The following is a 26,041-nucleotide window of genomic DNA, read 5'->3' as shown; positions in this document are numbered from 1 at the left end:
TATACGTTTAACTTTATAAGAAACTGCTAAACTATTTTCTGTAATGGTATACTGTACCATTTTGCATTCCCACCCACAGTGTACAGTTTCTGGTTGTACATTGCTCTAATTTGTACAGAATTCTTGTTGCTCCCCATCCTTGCCAGCACTTGGTCAGTTTTCTTTTGTTTATTTTAGCCATTCTGGTAAGTGTGTAGTGGTATCTCAAATTTTATTTTATTTATTTATTTAATTATTTTGGTGGCTAGCCGGTATTTCTCCTATTTTAAAATAAACTTTTTATTTTGGAATAATTTTAGATTTCCAGAAATCTAATTCAGAGATAGTACAGAGGGTTCTTATTTACCCCTTACCTAGCTTCCCCTCTTGTTAACATCTTACTTAACCATGGTTCCTTTGTCAAAACTAAGAAACCAACACTGGTACATTACTATTTCATTACTGTTCACTAGACTGCAGACTTTATTCAGATTTCACTACGTTTTCCGCTACAATTTTTCTCTGAAAGAATCCAATCTAGGATACCACATGCATTTAGTATAATTTTATTTTAATTTTTATTTCTGGCTGTAATATGTTATAACTAATTTATAAGATACTGTTACTAGTCTTGGTTCTGTTCTTTGCACGAATTTTTTTTTAGTTCGGTATCCCAAAATGCTTTATAGTCATGTACTGTTCTTTTGGTTGAGTGAGTTTAATTTGTGTATCATCTTTTTTGAGTTGCATTCAGAGGACATTTCAAAGTTTGGGACTGTTTGCCTCTGTAGATTAGGTCCTTTCATTTAGGCCATCCAGAAAATAGTACAGAAAGCCTCTGGCAAAATTGTTTCAATCAGAGACTTTATCAAAAAAGTGAATAAGTTTCTAAATTTTACCTTTCTCATTTACTTTGTTGCTTGAAGTTAGAATTAATAGCCTTTAGGGCTGGCTGGTTGGCTCAGTTTGTTAGAGCACAGAGTTGAGTTTGACCCAGAGTGAAAGCAGCAGAATGCTAACTTTGGAGTTATGCGACAGTTTTATTACAGAGGCAAACTTTCCAATTATGTGGAAAAATTTTAAGTGTTTTATGTTCACCCTATATTTTTAATGTTTGGAAGCATTTTTTCAGCTGTGTGTGCAGTCATGTTCTCTTATTTATGTACTTTTCTTCGTTTCCCACCTTTGTTTTCAGCTTGTGTATTTTATTCAGTGGCCAGGAGATGGCCAACAAGCCCAAGCAGAGAGGTAATAGCAAAAAACAAACACGAAAAACTTCTTTGCTATTCGTATTAGTTTCCTGTGGCTGCATAATGGATTACCCCAAAGTTGGAGGTTTAAAACAACAGAAATTTATTATCTCACAATTCTGGAGGCCAGAAATCTGAAATCAGGGTGTTGGTGGGCCAAACTCTCTCCAGAGGCCCTGGGGGAAATCGTTCTTGTCTCTTCTGCTTCTGATGGCTGCTGATATTCCTTGGCCACATCACTCTAATCTCTTCCTCCATCTTCACACTGCCTTCTCCTCTGTGTGTGTGTTAATTTCTATCTGCTTTTCTCTTTTTAAGGAAACTTGTGATGGCATTTAGGACCTACCCAGATAATCCAGGATAATCTCATCTCAGAATCCTTAATTACATCCGTTTCATTCTTTGTTTATATTTGAAGGGAACTTTTCAGTTAACATAGGTTTCAAAATGATGTTCCTTGGCCGGCCCGTGGCTCACTCGGGAGAGTGCAGTGCTGTTAACACCAAGGTCACAGGTTCGGATCCTATATAGGGATGGCTGGTTGGCTCACTGGCTGAGCATGGTGCTGACAACACCAAGCCAAGGGTTGAGATCCCCTTACAGTCATCTTAAAAAAAAAAAAATGTTCCTTGAATCAGTTTAAAAACTTGGTAAAGAGTTAAAATTGTGATTTAGGCATCTCTTTTTTTTTTTGTCTTTTTCATGACCGGTAAGGGGATCACAACCCTTGGTGTGGTGTCGCCCACACCGCACTCAGCCAGTGAGCACACCGGCCATTCCTATATAGGATCCGAATCCGCGGTGGCGGCGGGAGCGTGGCTGCGCTCCCAGCGCCGCACTCTCCCGAGTGAGCCACGGGGTCAGCCCTAGGCATCTCTGATGACATTGGAAAAGTGAAGATTTGAGTTTTTTGTGCCTCTAAATATATAGATGGTTCTTAATGAACTAGTTTTAAGTAAAAATTTAGAGGAATCAAGAGACTGGAAATGGTGCTTGATTAAACAAATATTTATCTAATTCCTGCTATGTGCTATCAGATACTAAGAATAAAGTAGTCTCTGTCATTGTGAAATTTAGGATCAGGATTTCTCAGGAATCCTAGGACCAAGGAAAAATGAATAATCTAAACAGAATTGTTAACTGTTGGATTTGCAAACCATAAGTAGAAGTTAGAGAAGTAGTTGTGAAGAATGAATAATGAAGCAGGGAACTCTTTCACTAATAACTGAGGTTTTAGTAGATGGGGAGATATTTTGTTTTTCTGAAATTATGTTTATCTGTCTAGAAATGGTAAAAATTTATTTTCACATACCTTATAGTTAAAATTACTTGCTTCATTAACAGTAAATCAAAGTCTGTACATTGTAAATTAAAGACTTCTGGTTGTAAAGAGAAATCAAATAAGTTATTTTTGCTAGACTGTACAGGATATTAATAAATAGCATAAAAAAGAGCCACTTGGGAGCGCGGTGGCGCTCCCGCCGAGGGTTTGGATCCCATGTGGAGACTGGTTCCTGCTCACTGGCTGAGCGCGGTGCGGGGGCGCAACACGGGCTGAAAAATATATTTTGAGTTTATAAATTTAAAACATTTTAATACTTTGAGAACGTGCTGTTATGCTATAAGATCAAAGTAATGTAACATAGGATAGTTAGAGATTTAATGACAAAAAAAGATCAAGGGTTCAGATCCCCGTACAGGCTAACTGCCAAAGAAAGAAAGATGTAGCCTGAGGAATGGAATAATATTAGGAATGGAGTTATAAAAGGGAGGATTGTGTGCTCAGTTCTGCACATAGGGAAAAAAAGCTTCAGACAAGAGAGTTCCGAGTCTTGTTCTACCACTAGTTCTGTTACTTAGAGGTTTGTTAGGGCAATGCCTTCCCCTCTTTGGTTTAATTTCCTCAACCCTAAAAATAAGGATTACCTCCAAAGATCTATAATACTCTATATCCCTTGTAACATCTTATGCTATATATTTTCTTGCATTAGCAAGAGAATAATTTCTGCCTGGAAGGGTGAAACCAAATGTGAAGTCTCTTCTAATAGCAAATTCTTTAACTATTGGAAGTTTAATGCTTTTGCTCAGAACCATAAAATGAACCAACCCTGGATTTGAGTACAGTATCTGAGTAACTTGACTTCCTATGAAAGAGATAACAGAGCAAGAAAATTAAGTGGATCTTTCTGTCTGTACTGTTGTTATGAACTTTTTAAAGATTTTGGGGGTAAGGGAGAATTGCTACAATTTAAATTGCTTTTCCCTTAAAGTTGAAATTTTTTCCTGAAGAAGAAGGGTGGGGTAAGCATGCAGAATTTATGTTCAGTTTTAGCTTAATGTCTTGAACATTTTTGTAGAAGCATTTTAAAAATATATACTTAAGCATTTTACTGTACAAATCTTTAAATATGTAACTTTGTATCTGCTATTGACTATCAAATTATATGTAAGCTATTTTTAAATTATAATATAAAAAATTACATGCTTTTTTCACATTTTAAATAAGCTCATATTGAAATAGTTACAGTTTCATTTTAATATGGAATATTCAATTATAGAATTATAGCTTAGTTAAAAAACAAACAAACAAAAAAACCCCAAGAAAAAACAAGACAAAACAAAAAGACAAAAAAATGAATTACAGCTTAGTTAAATCATTCTTCACATGTTGGTTGTTTCTAATTTTTCATTTCTGAGAACAACAAATTTACACTATTTAAAAAAAATAGAATTAGCTTTTTTCCCCTGTATGTAACTCTTGGGAAAATACCTGAAAAGAATTATTCAGGTTAGGCCACAGCCAGTATTATGACCTCTTTTATATTCTATTCAGGGAACAGTCTGAGGATACATGTGATTTTATAGCTGTGCCTCTGACTATGTCTTATTTTCCTAAAGCAGAGATAACTTTAGGTTTCGTTGTTTAGATTTACTTTTGGTAGTTTAATAGGTAGGAAGTGGTATCTTTAAAATATTACAATTTATTTTTCTTCAGTTAGTGAGAGTCTTTTTTCTCAAGTGCTGATTTGATTTTCCTGGTTAGTTAAACTGCCTGTTTTGTATCCTTTAACAGGTTGTGTTAGTCATTGTTTGCCACATAATAATAAATGATAGGTAAATGTTGAATTGGTTTGGTTTATATGGTAGACGTTAAGGTTTATCTATCATAATTATTGCAGATATCACTTCCATTTGTTGTATCCTTTAAATTTTTTTTTTTGTCCTTTTTGAGACCGGCCGCACTGCACTCAGCCAGTGAGCGCTGTGAGCACACCGGTCATCCCTATATAGGATCCGAACCCGCGGCGGGAGTGCTGCTGCGCTCCCAGCTCCTCACTCTCCAGAGTGTGCCACGGGCTCAGCCCGTATCCTTTAAATTTTAGATTTGTTTTTTTGTTGCATGAAAGTTTATTTTACATAATTGGTGCTGTTGATTTGTTGCTTATGCTTTCTTCTGTTGCCCATAAATTTATCTCTTTTCCACAGATGAGATAAATATGCTGTCCTGTTTTTGCCAAAATTTTTTGAATGCTTAGTTCTTTTTATAGTTATAATTATAGCATATGGTGTGGACCTGTTTTTCTCCACATTGATATTCAGTTTTTCTGACAATATTTCTTAAATACTAAATTTTCTTCATTTAGTCCGTATTTTAAATTTGATCATTGTTTTGATATTTCTAGTCTCCTATGAGTTTTTATACTTTTAATTTGATCATTGTTTTGGCATTTCTAGTCTTATGAGTTTTTGTACTTTTTTTATTGTGGTAAAATATGCATAACATAAAATTAACTATTTTTACCATTTTTAAGCATACAATTTACAGCATTAAGTACATTCACAATGTTGTGCAGCCAACAATGTTGTTATTCTTTGACAAATTGTTTAAATCTCTGAATTCCAGTTAAGTTCGCTATAATATGAGGATGATACCACCTGTGTCTTAGGATAGTTGTTGCAATAGGATTTGGTGAGTCAGTGAATGTAAAAATACTTGGTGTATTATATATACTCACTAAATGATAGTCTCTTACCCTCAGCCATTATAATTGGTTTTAAAGACTGGCGTAGGGCAGGTCTTCCTTAATTACCTCTGTTATTCTCCTCCCCCACGAGATATTGTTATTTTTGACTAATTTTCAGCAAGAAATTTGTAGGTATTGGAGTACACCTTTGTTTACGTCTTATTTGAAAACTAATGTATATGTTCTACTGATTATGAAGTCCATTTTTCTACTTTGTATCATCCCACTTCACACTGGTAATAAGCACTGTTTTGTAAGAGACCACAGAAATATTTTCTTATGTTTTGAAACTATTTTCCTGACGCTGTTTCTGACTTTGCCTTATAAGGCCTTGTTTATAAATTAGAATTTATTTTGAACTGATATATTTAGGATTTAGGTTGTGCTTTGGGTATCAGGACATTTGCCTCTGAAGTCATTAATAAACCCCCCCGACAATAAATCAATAATTGTTGAATAACAATACTTGAAGCAATCATCTTAAAGCCATTAGAAGGGAGTATTTGCTTTTTGTTTTCATTCTTCAAGTTATATAATAAGTATTGTTTGAGGATGCCTTGGTAAATTAAACATTTGCTAATTGACCTACTTCTTTTAAGTGCTAAAGCAATCCACACATTAATAAAAATCTTAATAAAAATGTGATTGACCTACTTCTTTTAAGTGCTAAAGCAATCCACACATTAATAAAAATCTTAATAAAAATATGCTTCATAACAGTTATATTGTTTGATATTTTAGAAGATGAGTCTCATGGATGTAATGTCAGGTTATACCAATGGTAAAAAAATGAAACATTGAACTAATACACAGAAATGAAAATACTATGGTTTTTATTGTAATTCTGTACTTAAGTACTGGAACTTTGTGTCTATGTTATATAACACGTTCATCTCATTGCTAGTAAATTTGACTTCTGATTGTAAAACATGTGCCACTTGCAGAAAATGGTGTGAGATCTTAATATAAAAAGTTTTAGCACACTTGTGAGTGCTGGGAATGTGATGACTATTTGCATTTTTATGTTATGTTCTTATATTTCAGGTCTTTTAGGTAAAAATTATTAGAAGAAAGAATATTGTATTGATGGAAAGTAGTTGCATGTTATGATAGAATTACATATTTTCTAAAAAAATACATTTTATACACAAATGTACCAGAATATGTGTTTGCAGACTTCCCACATATCACATGTTTCCAGTAGAATCCCAGAAGATTCTGTAATAAATCATATTATTTCCTTGTAGTCTGCTTTTTTGGTTTAAAAATGATCAGAATTATTGGTGGTCACTGACCAGTGACTTTGAGATATCAAGCCTGATTTTTAAAGTTCTTTTCTTCTAAATATAGAAATTGGGTTAGCTGGTTAGCTCAGTTGGTTATAGTGCAGCTTTATAACACCAAGGTCACAAGTTCAGATCCCTGTACTGCCAGCCGCCAGAAAAAAAAAAATTATCTATTCCCTTTTTATTCCCCTAGATTGAAAAGCTGAGAAAATAAATGTAATTTTAAGATGGAAACAACAAAGGGTGCTTATTTTCAGAGAAGAAATGGAAGAGGTAGAAAGGAATGTCTTCCAATTTTTCCCTTCAAGAAGGTTTTCTTGCAACATAACCATAAGAACTTATCTCAAGAAAAATAAATTCTTCTCTTTCTATTATAAAAGTAATGTAATATTACCATATTTCTAATAAAATTCAGGATTTTAAAATTTGGTCTTGGGTGGCTTGAGAATTTATTTCCCCACTGTTCAGAGTAGTGTTTCTTTTTAAAACCTATGAACTCTTTTGACCAGTAAAAAATCTTACATTCTCTTTTAATGTTGTTCAGATTTTAAATTAGTTTTTATGTTTAAAAGCAAAATTAAAGCACATGTTATTGAGTATCCTTTTTTACAATTCTCTCTTACCCAAGTGGATTTTATAACTCTTCCTTCATGGGGGTGGGTGGGTAATCCCCTCCTTTTTCCCTTGTCAAGAATATGCTAATTAGAGATTGCAGTTTTTATAGTCATGGTCCTCAGTTAAGGAAAATTTGGAATATTATCACTTCTTGCATAGATGAGAGCTTGTCATACAAAAATTTAACAATTGAGGTATTAAAGGCATTACCTTTTTCTAGTGATTGGGTCCTATTTTGCTCTTTCTTAAGGGATAAAATCATATATAAACATAACGTACGTTTAGACAGTACTAAAATCCCATAAAGAAAACACATTTCAGTCTAAAACTACGATAGATACAAACTGGTAAAATAAAAAATGTTTCATCTTTTGAAGTTGTGAATCAGTTTCATGTCATGTTGATTATGCTCTTCTGAGTGGAGCAAAACAAGTTCAGGGAAGATAGCCCCTGTGAGCTTTAGTTATTGCACTCTAATTCTGCAGCACTAGTTATCTACGTCATGTAGTAGGAGAACTTAGCTTTTGAAGCTCTGTATGAGCTACACGTGAGTGCATTGAGCATCAAGTGCTTCTGACCTTTAAGCTTTTTTTTTTTTCTTTTGATATTCTAGATCAGGGCAGGGAATAAAGCTGTGTCAGAGGTGGACGGTTTTACATTTAATAGTATCCCTTACACGTGTTTTCTCTCCTTTTCTTTTCTTTTTTTTTTTTAAAGATGACCGGTAAGGGGATCTTAACCCTTGACTTGGTGGTGTCAGCACCGCGCTCAGCCAGTGAGCGAACCGGCCATCCCTAATGTGGGATCCAAACCCGGGGCCTTGGTGTTATCAGCACTGCACTCTCCCGAGTGAGCCACGGGCCGGCCCTCTCTCCTTTTCTCATTCTGGAGTGTGGCTCTAAAAGTGTGTTGTACTGCACCAAGACAGTAGTAGAAGTAGAGTGGTGGTATACTGGCACAACTGAAGTTTTGTTTTCCTTTTCATGTTATTTATTTTTATTTCTTCTGCAATAAAATTCTGTACTTTAGCTTTGTACTTGTATGTTAAGTTAGGTACAGTGGATGGTAGAAGAAGTAGAAACGTGTGACTAACTAAAAGTAAGTAATCGCATCTATTTGGGAGAAGTGCTATTCTCATTTTTGTTAAATGTAAGTAGATTATTTCATATTTATAATATATTTATTTTCTAATTTCTGTCTGTCTCTTGTCAGGGCACAGTAAGGTGGTCTTACCATTAAATGTAGGGCTTAGAATCCTATTTTTCTTTTTTCTTATTTGAGAATCAGGACAAGAGCAGGGACTGAGAAGGTAAAAATTTTGCTTAAATAACTAGGCAGTATATTTAGTGGAAGCTTACTATTTCAGAATTAAATTGGGCCCTAGCTTTACATGATTATTTTTCCTTAATTCTGAAATTCAAGGTTTCACTTTACTTATTTTCATTATTAAGATCCAGAAGAATTTTCTCCTTTAAATTGATTACATATAGACAGATAGTTGGTTTGATTGTATTTGATAATCCAGTTTGTCCTATTTAAAGTGATTCTGTGTATTATGTAAATGTTCCACATTAAAGCAGATTAGATGTTATCATAACTCACTGACTTGCTAGGTCAGTCTCTATCATTTTAAATGTAACTCTAATCCTTAAAAAAATTGTTTTTTTTATCTGCACATGGCTGTCATTGTAAAATGTTTAATGCAATTAGGCATGATAGTAACCAGCAGAAGTGGTTCCGCGTGTTGGCTTTTGCAAGGTATTATAAAAATCACTGTGTACGCCTCTCTTGACTTGGTGCAACATGTCAATTTTGAAAAGCCATGTGCAAGTTTGAGATTTTGAGATTGGAACTCACGTAGAAAGCTTGAGGTAGCAAATTATTAAAAAATCATTCTCTGATGGCCTCAATGATAATACTTCAGGTATATAAAGCTTTGAATCCCCCCCTTTTTGAACAGACTGTGAAGACAGAGAGACTTTCAATCCAGTCACATAAGGATAATAAAGAAATATCAGTCCTCATGGAAGAAGAAGATTTACCAGAGCAACCAGTAAGTATTTCCTTTAACAATTTAAAGTTGATTGTAGAAAAGCTAATCTTAAGAGATTTTAAATATTATTCAATTATACTTACAGATTCCAAATTAGAGATAAAAATAAGGAAAAGACTCTTTAATAGTTTTCTTCTAAGAAAACAATGTTATACGTCCTTAAATTCATATTTTGCTGACTTAATTCTAGGAAGTCTGTTTAGAAAAGTAGCATTACAAAGTGAATATTGTATTGGGAATGTCATTAAAAAAAAAAACAAACTAGTGGCTAGTGTTACAGTTTTTAGGGAATAAAAGAGGATATCTATTTACTGGTCAGACAGTATGTCAGCATTTCTGCCAGAAAATTTAGCTTTATTTTTCTCCAAATTTCCCTAATTGACTTAATTTAAAAAATACTGGTAGTGAGGAAAGTATAATTTGACCACTAGCTAATTCTTAAAAAAGAAAAAAAAACTAGACAAGACCTGGAGACTAGATCGAATTCTTAATTTCTTTTAAATATTTAATGTAATAAATAGATAATTCTAAATGTCCCCAAGTGACATAGATTTATTGCCTTGCCATGGCTTGTTTTTATTTTTTGGTCCTTAACACTTAAAAAAGTAAAGCAATAGTGTCATTCTTTTAAGATAACTTTTATGTTAAAGGGCTTTTTCTTTTTGTCTTGAGTTTCTTTTTCTGAAGTTAGATAAATACGGATTCAATTTGCTATCTTGGGTGGGCCTCTTGCATTTCATATTAAGAGAAGATACAAAATGTTACATGTTCACTTTTCTTTATGAAAAGCCAACCTAGGGGCCGCCCGGTGGCACACTGCTACAGTGCGCCGCTTGGGAGTGCGGCGGCGCTCCCGCCGAGGGTTCGGATCCCACATACAGACCGGCTGCTCACTGGCTGAGCGAAGTGCGGGCGCAACACCGAGGGTTGCGATCCGTTGCCGGTCACGAAAACAGACTCCCACATACAGACCGGCTGCTCACTGGCTGAGCGAAGTGTGGGCGCAACACCGAGGGTTGCAATCTGTTGCCGGTCACGAAAACAGACAAAAAAAAAAAAAGGAAAAGCCAACCTAGAAATATTTGAATTTTGAAAGCAGATAATGGGATAAGTTTTTCATGTTCTATATGTACTTTTCATCACAAAAGGAAGGAGAGTGGCTTCCATTTAAATAATTAAGTTCTTTAGTATAATTTTAATATTCTTCTTTATGTTGAGAAATACATACCGATGATTACTTTGCCATTGTTCTTTTAGCCCTCTTACTTGTAAGTATAAAACTAGAAAGACATAAGCAGCTGATAAAAAGACCTTTTGAAACATTTGAAATGTGATCCCCTGTCCCTGGTGGGACATTATTAATCAGGGAAATGGTAGGGTTAAAAATCATTCTGAGTAGTGTACACTATTGGAACAAATAGCTGAATTATAAACACTAAATGTACCGAAGAAAATTATGTCATTGAGTTTTTAATGTAGTAAGACACATTTTCAATGTAGTAAGTCATGTTTTCAAAAGACTTATGTAAGTATTGACATACTGTTGAAATAGGTATTTTTGTTAGTAATGAGAATTAGGAGGCTGACGTGAGAGAGACGAGTCATCTCTTCTGCTCTGCTTCATTTCCTTGTTCTGTTCAGCTTCTATAACATGTTGTGCAAAACTTGATTGTTACTTCAGGAGAAGGTAAGAAATTGATGCACTTTAAAACCAAATTTTCTGCTGACTATAAATTGTTATTGTCATGGGGCATCATTTCCTTATTGATCTGTGCCTGGGTCTTATAAAGTTGACCGAGTAACAACGTGGAGAGGTCAATGCCATTGGAAGAAAAGTTTAATGTTACTCATGGTTCCCCTAGAAACCAGAGGCACAGCATGCTACACGGGGCCACAGGAGGAAGGAAGCACCAGTGTCGGTCAGTAGATGGAAAGAAGCAAGGGGAAGGGATGGACCACAGATTTTACTGGGGTTTGCACAGGAAAGATAAGGCAAGGCAGGGTAAACAGTTTAGGACTGGCCAGTTTTAATAATTCTAGTGGCCTTTGTGGCCTAGGGGCTGTCCCTAGTTGGTACCTCGTCCTTGGTTGATTTAGGGCAGTAGAAACAGGTACTTGGTGTGTGAGAGTTAGATAAAGGAGATGGTTTAGAGTATGAGCTCTGGATCACAGGAGAGATGTAAACAACTTTGGCTTTTACTTTTGGCCCTATGATTAATGGATGCCAAATGGATAAATACAGAATCTAAGAAAACACAGAACACTTAAAAAATAGAATAGGAAGAGTAAATGTCACACTTTGAGGAGAAAAACAGCTTTTCACAGGCTGTACTAGAGATCTAAAATATAATTGGAGAGAGTAGTCCTGTCCCAAGTTGATGATAAAGCCAAGATTTAAAAAAAATTTAATTTTTTAAAATTTTAATTTATCAATACAATGTAGTTGATTTTTGTGTCCCTTTACCAATTCCTCATCCCCCCTCCTTATTTCCCCTCCCCCCATCAACATCATATCTGTTCATTTGTCTTAACAAGTTCAAGGAATTGTTGTGATTGTTGTCTCTTAAGTTGATGATAAAGCCAAGATTTAAAAAAAATTTAATTTTTTAAAATTTTAATCTATCAATACAATGTAGTTGATTTTTGTGTCCCTTTACCAATTCCTCATCCGCCCTCCTTATTTCCCCTCCCCCCATCAACATCATATCTGTTCATTTGTCTTAACAAGTTCAAGGAATTGTTGTGATTGTTGTCTCTTCTTCCCCACCCCGCCCAAAGCCAAGATTTTTAACCCTACTGTTTACCTGTATATGGGGAAAAATGTTACTGATGGGCATTATTATTGAAGTTATTTTAATCCCATCATATTTTCTTGACTCTTCTTACTGAATTATCCCTGCTCTTGTTTCTCTACTACTTGCTTGCTCTACCTAAAGATTTTATTCAGGTCATCATTCACAATGCAACATAAATGCTAACCTCAGGTTCAACTTCATTTTTTGCATGTCCCAACATCATTTGTTGAAAAGACTATTCTTTACTTATTGAATTGTTTTGGCACCCTTGTTGAAAGTCATTCGACTGCAAATCTGTTAACCTTGTTGAAAATCAATTGACCATAACTGTAGAGGCCTATTTCTGGACTCTCAATTCTATGCCATTGACCCGTATATTCATATTCCTGCCAGTACCACACTGTCTTGATTACTGTAGCTTTGTAGTAAGTTTTAAAATGTGAGAAATGTGAGTCCTCCAACTTTGTTGTTCTTTTTCAAGATTATTTTGGCTATTGTGGATCCCTTTCATTTTCATATGAAATTTGGGATCAACTTGTTAATTTCTCCAAAGAAGCCAGCTGGGATTTTGATAGGAATTGGGTTGACTCTGTAGGTCAATTTGGGATGTATTGCCATCTTTACAAGATTAATTCTTCTAATTCATGAATGTGGGGTATCTTTCCATTTGTTTAGTTCTTCTGTAATTTCTTTCAACATGTATTGTAGTTTTTCATTATATAGGTTTTACACTTTTGTTAAATTTATTCCTAAGTGTTTTATTTCTTTTGGTGCTATTGTAAGTGGAATTGTTTTCTTAATTTCATTTTTGGATTGTTCAGTGCACATTTATAGAAATGCAATTGATTTGTATATGTTTGTCTTTTATCTTGCTATCTTGCTGAATTTGCTTGTCAGTTCTAATTTTTTTAATGGATTATCTAAGATTCTGTATATAAGACTATGTCACATGCAAAGAGAGGTAGTGATTACTTTTAATCCTGACACGGAGAGAGTGCTTTTTCAGCCTATTGCTTTCCCACCTGCTGGCAGCCTGTCAGCATTTATTTCTCATTGTATTCCGTAAGATACAGAAGTAGTTTACCTTCTGTATTTGAAGATTGCGCTAACAGTATACTTCTCACGAATATTGCTAAGTGGATATGGCCTTAATCCCATGCATACCAGTTGCTTGTATAATCTGTACTGATTTTATTAACTAAATTTGTTCCCTATACACAGGTTGTTTGGAATCTTGTTTACTTACCTTGCTGTGTAGAGTTTTTAGTATTCATTATTGCAGAAACTGTATTACTCTGTAAAATGTTGATCCAGTTGCTATTCAATCTTTGCTATTCCTGTGAAAAACCAGGACTCATTTTCTGTCAGTTTCTGGGTTGCATTGCTTGAACCTGTATTTGTGAAATCTGTCTGTATTGAGTTAGTTTACCTGCCTCTAATGTCCAATAGCAAGCACATGCTTCCTGTCCCTTGGAGGGGGCATAAGTGCCCAAATCAAAGCAAACAGTGGGCCTTGTGAGATAAAAAATTATCTGGTAACACATTTTCCTCCCCCAGACTTTTCTGTTTGGTAGATGTGACTTTAGGAACATTTTCTTCATTTTTGTTTAAGAGTACTTATTCTTCATACTAGGTTGGCACTGTAATAAATAAAAAGTGAAGGAGCATACCTCTTTTTTTTTTTTTTTTGAGTTGATTAGGTAAATTTGTAACTCCATAGCTCTAATAAAATTAAAACTGTGATAAATTAGGTTTCCAAAGGCTCATATTTTCTTTGTAAGGATTATTGTTTGCAGACTATAGGCTGTTTTGGTTACTCAGTCAGTCAGTTCATAAATACATTTCTTTGATACCAAAGAAGGTCTTTGGATGAACTGAGAATAAATTCATCCCTACTGTTTGAAAAGTACATTATTATCTGACCTTATATAAATACTGTCATCTTCAGGTAGGAAGGACAGAACATTTTGTATCAAGGGCCTATATTTTGTCACTTGTGAAATTATGGCAGGCAGATAAACTAAATAGTTTTATTTTTCTTGTCTTTAGCCTTACAGCTTCTAGTCAAAACACTTTTCCAATGTTTCTTAGGTCAAATCATTTTCCCTTTCAGTAAGATTATGTCATACATTTGTAATAAGGTTAGATGATTTTGCAACAGTCGGCCTGCTATCCTGGGATCTCTCAACCTTCTGGTTGGTTTATGGTATTTGTCATATAGAAATTTTTAATTTTTGTATAATCGTATCTGTCTATATTTTCCTTTATGGCTTTTGGATTTAATATGCTTAGTAAGGATTTACCCACCTCAAGGTTTTGTTTTTGCATCAAATGCTTCTGTAATTTTGTTTTCAAATTTAGAAGCTTTTTTTTTTTTTTTTTTACCTTTTTTGGTACCTATGAAAATTAAAGCAGAATTGAATATAGCACGTGACATGCCATAAGCAAAGAATCAGGAGTGTTTGGTTTTATTTATTTTGTGGTTGTGTCTTCTCATGAGGAATAGATGCCCATGAGAAATTTTATGGGCATTGCATTTATTATTTACCTTGTCTTAAATGTTAAATTTAATCCTGTTAAATCTGTTTCTGGTATATTTTGTTTCAAATTATCTAGCAGAGTTTCTGCCTTTTTTTTTAAGCTTGAAATACTTTTAAATATTCATAATTCAAATGGCTAAGCATACTAAGCATGTTTCTACTGTAACCACTATTATTATTTATTTATTTTTATGGTGGCTGAGTGGAACAGGGATGCGAACCCTTCACCTTCGTGTTATAACACTGCGCTGTAACCAACTGAGCTAAATGGCCAGCCCCATGTAACCAATTATTTTAATGAGAGAGCTCTAAAATCAGATGTAATGTGAAACTGGGAAGTCCATTAGTAGTGTTAACCACTGATCTTCCATTTGTGGATTCTTAAACTGTTTCAGTGGAAATGCCTTCACCCCAGATGGTGAATTATGGAAAAAAGCAAGATAGTGTGAAGAGTATTTTTTAAATTACTGGTAAGCTGATAAGAATTTATATTAATTTTTGGCACTTAAGCAATTTAAGTATAAAGATATTTCTGTTAAATAATGAATAGATGATATCCAGATTGCCATCCTTCCTTTTTGATTAAGTATAATGTGTCAATTATAATATAAAACCAACTAGTTTGTATTAAAATTTGGATAGTTTTATCCTGGTAAACATTCTACTTTGAGTAAAAATCCTGGTAAACATTTTACTTTGAGTCTGTAGAACATTTTTTTCATTAAGAAGAGCTCCATGTGAAAAACAAAGAAGTCTATCTCTAATTCTAAAATATAACAAGGATTAATTAATTAATTCTAAGCAAAACAAAATGAAACAGTTAACCTGTAATATATTAGCTAATATTAGCTTGTTATTTGAGCAGCTAGATGATTTCAAAAACAGATTACTACATTGTACCTTTTTATATTTATTTTTGCAGATTAAAAAAGCCAAGATGCAGGAATCAGGAGAGCAAACTTTAAGGTATGTAAATTTGAATTTATTTTTAATCTACTTATAATTTTTTCACATGTTGATTGGTGTATGGGCATGCTTTGGGTTGACTGCCCTCTTTTTCGTTCTTACCATCAGCCTTTACATTTTGAATTTATTTGGATTAACTTTAGAGGGAAATATTAAAATTTCCCCCAGAAATAGTTTTTCCCCAAAACACACATGCTGATTTTTTCTTTTGCATTCATTATTTATTCACCTCTATGTATTGAATTTATGTTATATATCAGGCACTGTACAATGTAGGGGAGACTTGATGGTAAAGATGAAAATACTGGGCTGGCCCGGTGGCGCACTGGAGAGTGCGCCGCTTGGGAGCGCGGTGGCGCTCCCGCCGAGGGTTCGGATCCCATGTGGAGACCGGTTCCCGCTCACTGGCTGAGCGCGGTGCGGGCGCGACACCGAGGGTTGCGATCCTGTTACCGGTCAGTAAAAAAGACAAAAAGGAAAAAAAAAAGATGAAAATACTGTACTCTTAAGTCAGACGTATAGTATGCAAAATAGGAAGCATAAGACAAAAAAAGGGAAATCCAAGGGATTTGGCATACCAAATGGTTATGGGATGGCTTAGTCATTAGCTCCACTCCTTCTTAAAAAAGAGGCAATTTCTTTGCATCTCATGCTCTGACTTTCACAACACCATGGTTTTCAGTTTTCCACAGTTCTTACCTCTTGTTTGTCCACCAACCATATGAGCCAGTAACTGCATCACCTCTATCTAACACATCAATTTCAAGAATCCTATTCTTTTACCACCACACATCATTCCCCTTATTTATTCTAGAACTACCATGCTAGCCTTATGATGTACTACATGTCAAGTTAAACAATTTATCATATCTTTTCTATCAACCACTGACCCTTCCCTCAAAAAGAACTTCAATTTCTTCCTTACACTGCTTAAATTATAAGATGTACTACTGTAATCAGTCCCTTACAAAACATTCTTAACTTCCTCCCCTTTTTCCGTGTTTCATACTTGCCTAAGTCAATTTCTTCCTTACACTGCTTAAATTATAAGATGTACTACTGTAATCAGTCCCTTACAAACATTCTTAACTTCCTCCCCTTTTTCCGTGTTTCATACTTGCCTAAGAAAACTACAACGTTGATTGAACCCAACTATCTACCTGTTTCATACTTATTCCCAATCACTTGGACATTGTAAGAGAAAAACACAAAATTATTATGACTGGTCTCAGTTTCTGTTCGTGATTACATTTGAAACAGGCACTTAAACACCCTTCCTGTTGTGTCTGATTTTCCAGTGTCTAAAATCATCTTAATTTCCTTCCTTTCCTCCCTCTTTGCCTCCTGCCCTCTCTCTTTCCTTCCCCTCTCTGCTACTCCCATTCGCTCAAGCTGTGGATCTTGCTCACTAATTCAAAGAGAAAAGTAGAAGTGATTAGATAGGTGCACCTTGCGTATCACCAAATTCACCCACTTATCTGCTTCTCTGCAGATTCTGCTTCCCTTTCCTCTGTAATTCCTCTGCTCTTATCTAAGGGCTGACTCCTCCATTTACACTACAGAACCTGTCACCTTTGTCTTTTCCTGCAGTTATCTCTTTTCTTTCCTTCAGCAATTTTTTTGTTATGATAATACATACATAAAATTTACCATCTTAACCATTTTTACCTATATGGTTCAGTGGCATTAAGTACGCAACAGTCACCACTGTCCATCTCTAGAACTTTTTTCATCTTCCCAAACAAACTCCATACTCATTAAACAATAACTCCCCATTCCACTCTCTTCCAGCTCCTGGCAACCATCATTCTACTTTCTGTCTCTATGACTTTGACTACTCTGAGTATCTCATATAAATGGAATTATAAAATATTTGTCTTTGTGTGACTTAGCATGATATCTTCAAGTTTAATCCATTTGTAGCATGCATCAGAATTTCCTTCCTTTTTCAGGCTGAATAATATTCCATTGTAATCTAGACCTCATTTAATTTGTTCATTCATCTGTTGATTGTGTTCATAACGGACAAGAGTTCTGTTGAATGAGAAGAGGAGGTTTTTATGATGCTCACTTTATGGAGTTTGGGTGTTTTTGCTCTTTTTTTTTAAATTTTATTTTCGAACTTTTGTTTCATGGTACATACATTGTTAAGCAAAATTTATGTTTATATAACTAAAAATAATTATATTTTGAGACAGAATATCATTAAAAATTATCAGAGATAATTTTAAATATTTAAGAAAGTGCTGGAGTTAATTTATCTTGGCACTGTTGCTTCTATTTAATCTCTAGCGCTCAGTTGGATATGTTGAATATGCAGGGGATTTTGCTATAACATAAGATTCTTGGGCTATCAAATTTTAGGGACTGGTCTAGTGTATACTAGACCACACAAATATCACCAGCTTCTAAGATACAGTATCTAGAAATAGTCTTCAACAGTGGGTCTAACAGTGAACCCCAGACTTATCGAGGTACACATAGAAGACAAACTAGTCAGTACAGTAAATAATGTGAAATTCCGGTCCAGTTTTATGCTTTTCCCCCTGGGAATTCTGTTTAAGTAGGTGTAAGACAGCGCCTAGAAGTCTGTATTTTTATCAACCATTCAGGTAATCATAATGAATTGGCCAGTTTGAGAAACAGTGGTATAACTACTCCATGTGATTTTTTACCCTTACCCTTCAATTCCCATGCTCACATCTTGGCTAGTACATTAGGTCCTATTCCAAAGATAGTTAGCATTTGAGTGAAAAGGTAAAAATAAACTTTATCTGTGAATTTAGCTTTGAAAATTAATTACATCTGAGAAAAAATTATTTGAAGATTCAAAATATACCAGGAAAATAAACCCTTTATTATGCTTGAATATTAGAGGTCAATTTCAGAAATGATATGAGAGCTTTAAGAACTTTGATGCTGTGTATTTTTTATTTAAATAACATTTCTCTTAAATTTTTTGCTTTATAGAAACTACTCTTACCTTTGATTAGTTAGCTTTATCTTTACAGATAAGGCTAGCCTCTGGTACAGTGTCCTCCACCTTTCCCTGGAGTATGAAAGAGCAAAGCAGATTTCTTTCTAGGGAACATGAATGTGGGAAGGATGCCTGGGCTGGTAATAAGTTGTAATATAATAACAGTTACAGTTATATTGTGCCTACTGTGTCTTTGCTTTGAGTACTTTTTATATATTAACTCATTAATCCTCATAGCAACCCTATGAAGTAGGTTCTATTTTTATCCTCATTGACAGATAAAGAAACTGGGGCATGGAGAAATGCAGTGATGTGCCCGACATCATAGAGCTAGTTATTGGCAGAGTAGCATATGAACTCAAACTGTCTGGCACTAGAATTTGCTCTCTTAATCACTGTGCTATACTGTAGGGAATAACTGGAGAGTTGGAAGTAAAATAGAAGGAAAAGGGAAAACGTTGGGAGGGACTAAAGTTAGAATAATTTCCATTGCAGCATTTTAGTGGAGTCTTCCCAGCATTAAAGTATTTAACGTAATGACTTGTCCTCCCAGTTTACATTTACATTTTGCAATTTGTCCTTATAAGTTAAAAAAAAAAAAAAGGTGTTGCTCAGTCCTGGGTATAATAAAAAATAAAATACTAAATTTTTTTTTTTTACTTGTCCTCCCAGTTTACATTTACATTTTGCAATTTGTCCTTATAAGTTAAAAAAAAAAAAAGGTGTTGCTCAGTCCTGGGTATAATGAAAAATAAAATACTAAATTTTTTTTTTTTAAATTAGGGGAGAAGAGAGATACGGTGGAATAAGTCATTTTAAGGGTTCAGAACCCCTGCTTGGAAACAAGCATGTATAATTTGAAAAAACTTCTCAAGTGGTTATGGTTTGTAGCCAGTTGAGAACCACTGTCTGAAATCAGGCATCTCCCTACTTCCCTGTGGTAGTTTAGAATCAGTGACAGAGCACTATTGCACAGCATGGTGGCTATAATAAATAATAATGCACTGTATATTTCAAAATTGCTAAAAGAGTAGATTTTAAATGTTTTCACCACAAAAAAATAAGTATGTGAGGTGATGGATTTGTTAATTGACTTGATTTAGTCATTCCACAGTATGAACATATATCAAAACATCACATTATACCACATAAATATATAATATATATATATTTTTAAAAAGTGACAGATGGGCCGGCCCAGTGGCGCACTGCTATAGTGCGCTGCTTGGGAAGCGCGGCGGCGCTCCCGCCGAGGGTTCGGATCCCACATACAGACCGGTTCCCGCTCACTGGCTGAGCGAGGCGCGGGAGCGACACCGAGGGTTGCGATCCTGTTACCGGTCAGTAAAAAAGACAAAAAGGAAAAAAAAAAGATGAAAATACTGTACTCTTAAGTCAGACGTATAGTATGCAAAATAGGAAGCATAAGACAAAAAAAGGGAAATCCAAGGGATTTGGCATACCAAATGGTTATGGGATGGCTTAGTCATTAGCTCCACTCCTTCTTAAAAAAGAGGCAATTTCTTTGCATCTCATGCTCTGACTTTCACAACACCATGGTTTTCAGTTTTCCACAGTTCTTACCTCTTGTTTGTCCACCAACCATATGAGCCAGTAACTGCATCACCTCTATCTAACACATTAATTTCAAGAATCCTATTCTTTTACCACCACACATTATCATTCCCCTTATTTATTCTAGAACTACCATGCTAGCCTTATGATGTACTACATGTCAAGTTAAACAATTTATCATATCTTTTCTATCAACCACTGACCCTTCCCTCAAAAAGAACTTCAATTTCTTCCTTACACTGCTTAAATTATAAGATGTACTACTGTAATCAGTCCCTTACAAACATTCTTAACTTCCTCCCCTTTTTCCGTGTTTCATACTTGCCTAAGAAAACTACAACGTTGATTGAACCCAACTATCTACCTGTTTCATACTTATTCCCAATCACTTGGACATTGTAAGAGAAAAACACAAAATTATTATGACTGGTCTCAGTTTCTGTTCGTGATTACATTTGAAACAGGCACTTAAACACCCTTCCTGTTGTGTCTGATTTTCCAGTGTCTAAAATCATCTTAATTTCCTTCCTTTCCTCCCTCTTTGCCTCCTGCCCTCTCTCTTTCCTTCCCCTCTCTGCTACTCCCATTCGCTCAAGCTGTGGATCTTGCTCACTAATTCAAAGAGAAAAGTAGAAGTGATTAGATAGGTGCACCTTGCGTATCACCAAATTCACCCACTTATCTGCTTCTCTGCAGATTCTGCTTCCCTTTCCTCTGTAATTCCTCTGCTCTTATCTAAGGGCTGACTCCTCCATTTACACTACAGAACCTGTCACCTTTGTCTTTTCCTGCAGTTATCTCTTTTCTTTCCTTCAGCAATTTTTTTGTTATGATAATACATACATAAAATTTACCATCTTAACCATTTTTACCTATATGGTTCAGTGGCATTAAGTACGCAACAGTCACCACTGTCCATCTCTAGAACTTTTTTCATCTTCCCAAACAAACTCCATACTCATTAAACAATAACTCCCCATTCCACTCTCTTCCAGCTCCTGGCAACCATCATTCTACTTTCTGTCTCTATGACTTTGACTACTCTGAGTATCTCATATAAATGGAATTATAAAATATTTGTCTTTGTGTGACTTAGCATGATATCTTCAAGTTTAATCCATTTGTAGCATGCATCAGAATTTCCTTCCTTTTTCAGGCTGAATAATATTCCATTGTAATCTAGACCTCATTTAATTTGTTCATTCATCTGTTGATTGTGTTCATAACGGACAAGAGTTCTGTTGAATGAGAAGAGGAGGTTTTTATGATGCTCACTTTATGGAGTTTGGGTGTTTTTGCTCTTTTTTTTTAAATTTTATTTTCGAACTTTTGTTTCATGGTACATACATTGTTAAGCAAAATTTATGTTTATATAACTAAAAATAATTATATTTTGAGACAGAATATCATTAAAAATTATCAGAGATAATTTTAAATATTTAAGAAAGTGCTGGAGTTAATTTATCTTGGCACTGTTGCTTCTATTTAATCTCTAGCGCTCAGTTGGATATGTTGAATATGCAGGGGATTTTGCTATAACATAAGATTCTTGGGCTATCAAATTTTAGGGACTGGTCTAGTGTATACTAGACCACACAAATATCACCAGCTTCTAAGATACAGTATCTAGAAATAGTCTTCAACAGTGGGTCTAACAGTGAACCCCAGACTTATCGAGGTACACATAGAAGACAAACTAGTCAGTACAGTAAATAATGTGAAATTCCGGTCCAGTTTTATGCTTTTCCCCCTGGGAATTCTGTTTAAGTAGGTGTAAGACAGCGCCTAGAAGTCTGTATTTTTATCAACCATTCAGGTAATCATAATGAATTGGCCAGTTTGAGAAACAGTGGTATAACTACTCCATGTGATTTTTTACCCTTACCCTTCAATTCCCATGCTCACATCTTGGCTAGTACATTAGGTCCTATTCCAAAGATAGTTAGCATTTGAGTGAAAAGGTAAAAATAAACTTTATCTGTGAATTTAGCTTTGAAAATTAATTACATCTGAGAAAAAATTATTTGAAGATTCAAAATATACCAGGAAAATAAACCCTTTATTATGCTTGAATATTAGAGGTCAATTTCAGAAATGATATGAGAGCTTTAAGAACTTTGATGCTGTGTATTTTTTATTTAAATAACATTTCTCTTAAATTTTTTGCTTTATAGAAACTACTCTTACCTTTGATTAGTTAGCTTTATCTTTACAGATAAGGCTAGCCTCTGGTACAGTGTCCTCCACCTTTCCCTGGAGTATGAAAGAGCAAAGCAGATTTCTTTCTAGGGAACATGAATGTGGGAAGGATGCCTGGGCTGGTAATAAGTTGTAATATAATAACAGTTACAGTTATATTGTGCCTACTGTGTCTTTGCTTTGAGTACTTTTTATATATTAACTCATTAATCCTCATAGCAACCCTATGAAGTAGGTTCTATTTTTATCCTCATTGACAGATAAAGAAACTGGGGCATGGAGAAATGCAGTGATGTGCCCGACATCATAGAGCTAGTTATTGGCAGAGTAGCATATGAACTCAAACTGTCTGGCACTAGAATTTGCTCTCTTAATCACTGTGCTATACTGTAGGGAATAACTGGAGAGTTGGAAGTAAAATAGAAGGAAAAGGGAAAACGTTGGGAGGGACTAAAGTTAGAATAATTTCCATTGCAGCATTTTAGTGGAGTCTTCCCAGCATTAAAGTATTTAACGTAATGACTTGTCCTCCCAGTTTACATTTACATTTTGCAATTTGTCCTTATAAGTTAAAAAAAAAAAAAGGTGTTGCTCAGTCCTGGGTATAATGAAAAATAAAATACTAAATTTTTTTTTTTTAATTAGGGGAGAAGAGAGATACGGTGGAATAAGTCATTTTAAGGGTTCAGAACCCCTGCTTGGAAACAAGCATGTATAATTTGAAAAAACTTCTCAAGTGGTTATGGTTTGTAGCCAGTTGAGAACCACTGTCTGAAATCAGGCATCTCCCTACTTCCCTGTGGTAGTTTAGAATCAGTGACAGAGCACTATTGCACAGCATGGTGGCTATAATAAATAATAATGCACTGTATATTTCAAAATTGCTAAAAGAGTAGATTTTAAATGTTTTCACCACAAAAAAATAAGTATGTGAGGTGATGGATTTGTTAATTGACTTGATTTAGTCATTCCACAGTATGAACATATATCAAAACATCACATTATACCACATAAATATATAATATATATATATTTTTAAAAAGTGACAGATGGGCCGGCCCAGTGGCGCACTGCTATAGTGCGCTGCTTGGGAAGCGCGGCGGCGCTCCCGCCGAGGGTTCGGATCCCACATACAGACCGGTTCCCGCTCACTGGCTGAGCGAGGCGCGGGAGCAGCACCGAGGGGTGCGATCCCGTTGCCGGTCCCGGTCCGGTACGGGGGCGACACTGAGTGTTGCGCTCTGTTTCCGGACATGGAAAAAGAAAAAAAAAAAAAAAAAAAAAAAAAAAAAGTGACAGAGAAGTGTTTCAGATGTTGTGCACTTTTTCTTTTAACATATGGTATTGGAGAAAAATCTGACTTGCCTTTGACTTAGCTGGAGTTTTTGAGTTATATAAAAACTAAAGGGGTCCTGTGGTATGAGAAAGAATAATAGAATGCTGAGCATCCTAGCCCTGGTCCTAGCTTTTTTCAAGTAGTTGCTAAAAACCAAGAATAATTATATCATGAATATTTACCTTGCCTCTTAGTCTTGTATAACCTAGGAGGAAGTGAGTTTGATCTCATCACTTTTAGCAGTGCAGCAAATCAGTCAGGGGCTAATGTATTCATTTTGATTCTCCCAGTCAAGGAAGCAACCCGGATGTCAGTGATCAGAAACCTGAAACATCAAGCCTTGCTTCAAACCTTACCATGTCGGAGGAAAGTAAGTACCATATTCTATGCATAATGGAAGAGGCATTCCTATAAACAGGTGATGCTATTCTTGTATAATTGGTTTTCACTGATTGCTTTGTCTCAGGTGTCCAGACAGTTTTCCTGTCCTTGTGTGTGTATTCATCCTGTGTTCTCCTTTAAGCTTTATTGACATATCAGCTGAAGAAAAATCACATGGAATCCGCTTACCCAGTGATTTTATTTTTGTTTTGAGGTTGGTTGTTCTAAAGGTAATAGTGCCTTACTCAAAATCAAAAGTCTATGGGCTGGGTTCGGCCTGTGGCTCACTCGGGAGAGTGTGGTGCTGGTAACACCAAGGCCACGGGTTCGGATCCCATATAGGGGTGGCCAGTTAGCTCACTGGTTGAGCGTGGTGCTAACAACACCAAGTCAAGGGTTAAGATCCCCTTACCGGTCATCTTTTAAAAAAAAAAGAGAGAGAAAGAAAAGTTTACGGGCCAACACCTGACGACTTCTCTGGAGGACTTGATATTTGTCTACTGTTCTAATAAAATCAAATGGTCCCACCTGTCAATCTAGTCCAAAGAAGAAAAACAATCCTTGAGAGCCCAAGAACCAACCCTAACTCTCCTGTAGAATTGTTATATTCATGTATCAGACAAAAAATTTGTGAGTGTTCTGTTTTTTTCTTGTGTAGACATAGGCTTTTTATAGCATACCCACTTCCCCAAATTGCCTCTACAGGGCAAATAGTCCTCCCTGAAATTAAGTAGCTGTGCTTTTCCATATTTTACAACACACTTTAAAAGAATAAATTTGTGTAAGATACTTTAAAAAAAAAAGATACTTGTTATGGAAACATTTCTTCTCTTAAGACAGTTATCCTTAACCTTATATACTTCCCATGTATTAAAAATATAATATCAACAACAAAAAGGTATGTCTTGAGTTCTGTATATCATTTTCTTAAAGGTGATTATATTCCAATGGTTTGCAACTTTTAGCACACATAGCGATCGTGGAATGCCTGTTTGTAATGTAGAATTCTGGCCTCACCTTCAAAGATTATCATTCAGTAGACCTGATGTGGATGGGGAATCTGCATTTTCAAGAAGATAGCTAGGTGATTGTCATACATATGGGAAGCTCTCTATACTATTAGAAACTGCTCTAATCAATGAAGTGTCTCTTCTAATTTTTTAAATGTCCCACTCATCCCCAAGAAAAAGGCCTGTTCCCTAAAATCTTATACTTTACATATTTCAGGGCTAGGAAGTAAGTTGAGACTTCTTGCTCCCTCGAAATCATTCCTTTTTCTATTTTCCTTCAAAAACTTTAATTGCTTTGAAGTCTGTGTCTATACCTTCTCCTATCTTTCCTTTTCACCTTAGACTGAAATCCCAGTCATTTCATTCTTTTAAAAGTAGATCCTCTCTGTTTTCTTTTCTATCCAGACTCTTAGCACTTTTGGTGATTTTAACATTCATGTAGATGACTTACCCAGTATGCATTACATCCCTCTTATCTTCATTTTCCTTCTTACTCAGCATAGATTCTCTGGTCCTTTATTATAATTACTCTCTTATAAATATCTTCAGTAATTTTGCCTCTTGTACTCTCCTTGCTAAACCCCAATCCTAATTTAACCCAACTCTCTACCTTTTCCATAAGTACATACAAATAGTTAATCCTTGTTGGGTAAAATTATATAACTGACTGACTAGTTAAACCTTAGTCATAATCACAGGACCTCAAGTGAGCACTCAGCATGCTTGGACATCCTACTACATTTCCCTGATGAGTTTTTGCCTTTTAATATTTCATACCACCTCCTCTCCTCTCCAAATACCAATACTTACCTTTCCTTACTCTTAATTGATGACTTCTCAAATGAAAGCTATTGGACAGGAAACTCCCTTATCATCCCACTAACACCACATCTTCAAACCTACCTGTTTTTGTACCCATGTGTTTGTGCTTCCTTCTTGTCAGAATGGAAATAGTATTCTTGTTCCTGTCAAATGTAAGTCTTTTCTTTTTTTCCCCTTTTTGTCTTTTTTTGTGACCGGCAACGGATCGCAACCCTCAGTGTCGCGCCCGTAC

The 26,041-nt window shown here is 35.3% G+C and overlaps 1 protein-coding gene across 1 annotated transcript in view; it reads left to right on the top strand.

Moving 5' to 3' along the window:
* The window catches only part of LOC103606538 (eyes absent homolog 3-like), a gene marked incomplete at its 3' end in the record, with an annotated part of 55,929 nt that overhangs the window by 15,496 nt on the left and 14,392 nt on the right, over positions 1 to 26,041 (top strand). Inside the window, exons 2-4 of the mRNA XM_008591122.1 lie at positions 9,116 to 9,208; positions 15,466 to 15,509; positions 23,887 to 23,966. Of these exons, the coding sequence (XP_008589344.1) occupies positions 9,179 to 9,208; positions 15,466 to 15,509; positions 23,887 to 23,966 (154 nt within the window). The remainder of the gene's footprint in view (positions 1 to 9,115; positions 9,209 to 15,465; positions 15,510 to 23,886; positions 23,967 to 26,041) is intronic.

Source organism: Galeopterus variegatus, unplaced genomic scaffold (assembly GCF_000696425.1).
Source record: "Galeopterus variegatus unplaced genomic scaffold, G_variegatus-3.0.2 Scaffold6666, whole genome shotgun sequence".
Classification (NCBI taxonomy): Eukaryota; Metazoa; Chordata; class Mammalia; order Dermoptera; family Cynocephalidae; genus Galeopterus; species Galeopterus variegatus.
Note: the sequence above shows the minus strand (reverse complement) of the source record. Positions and strands in the feature narration are given on the sequence as shown.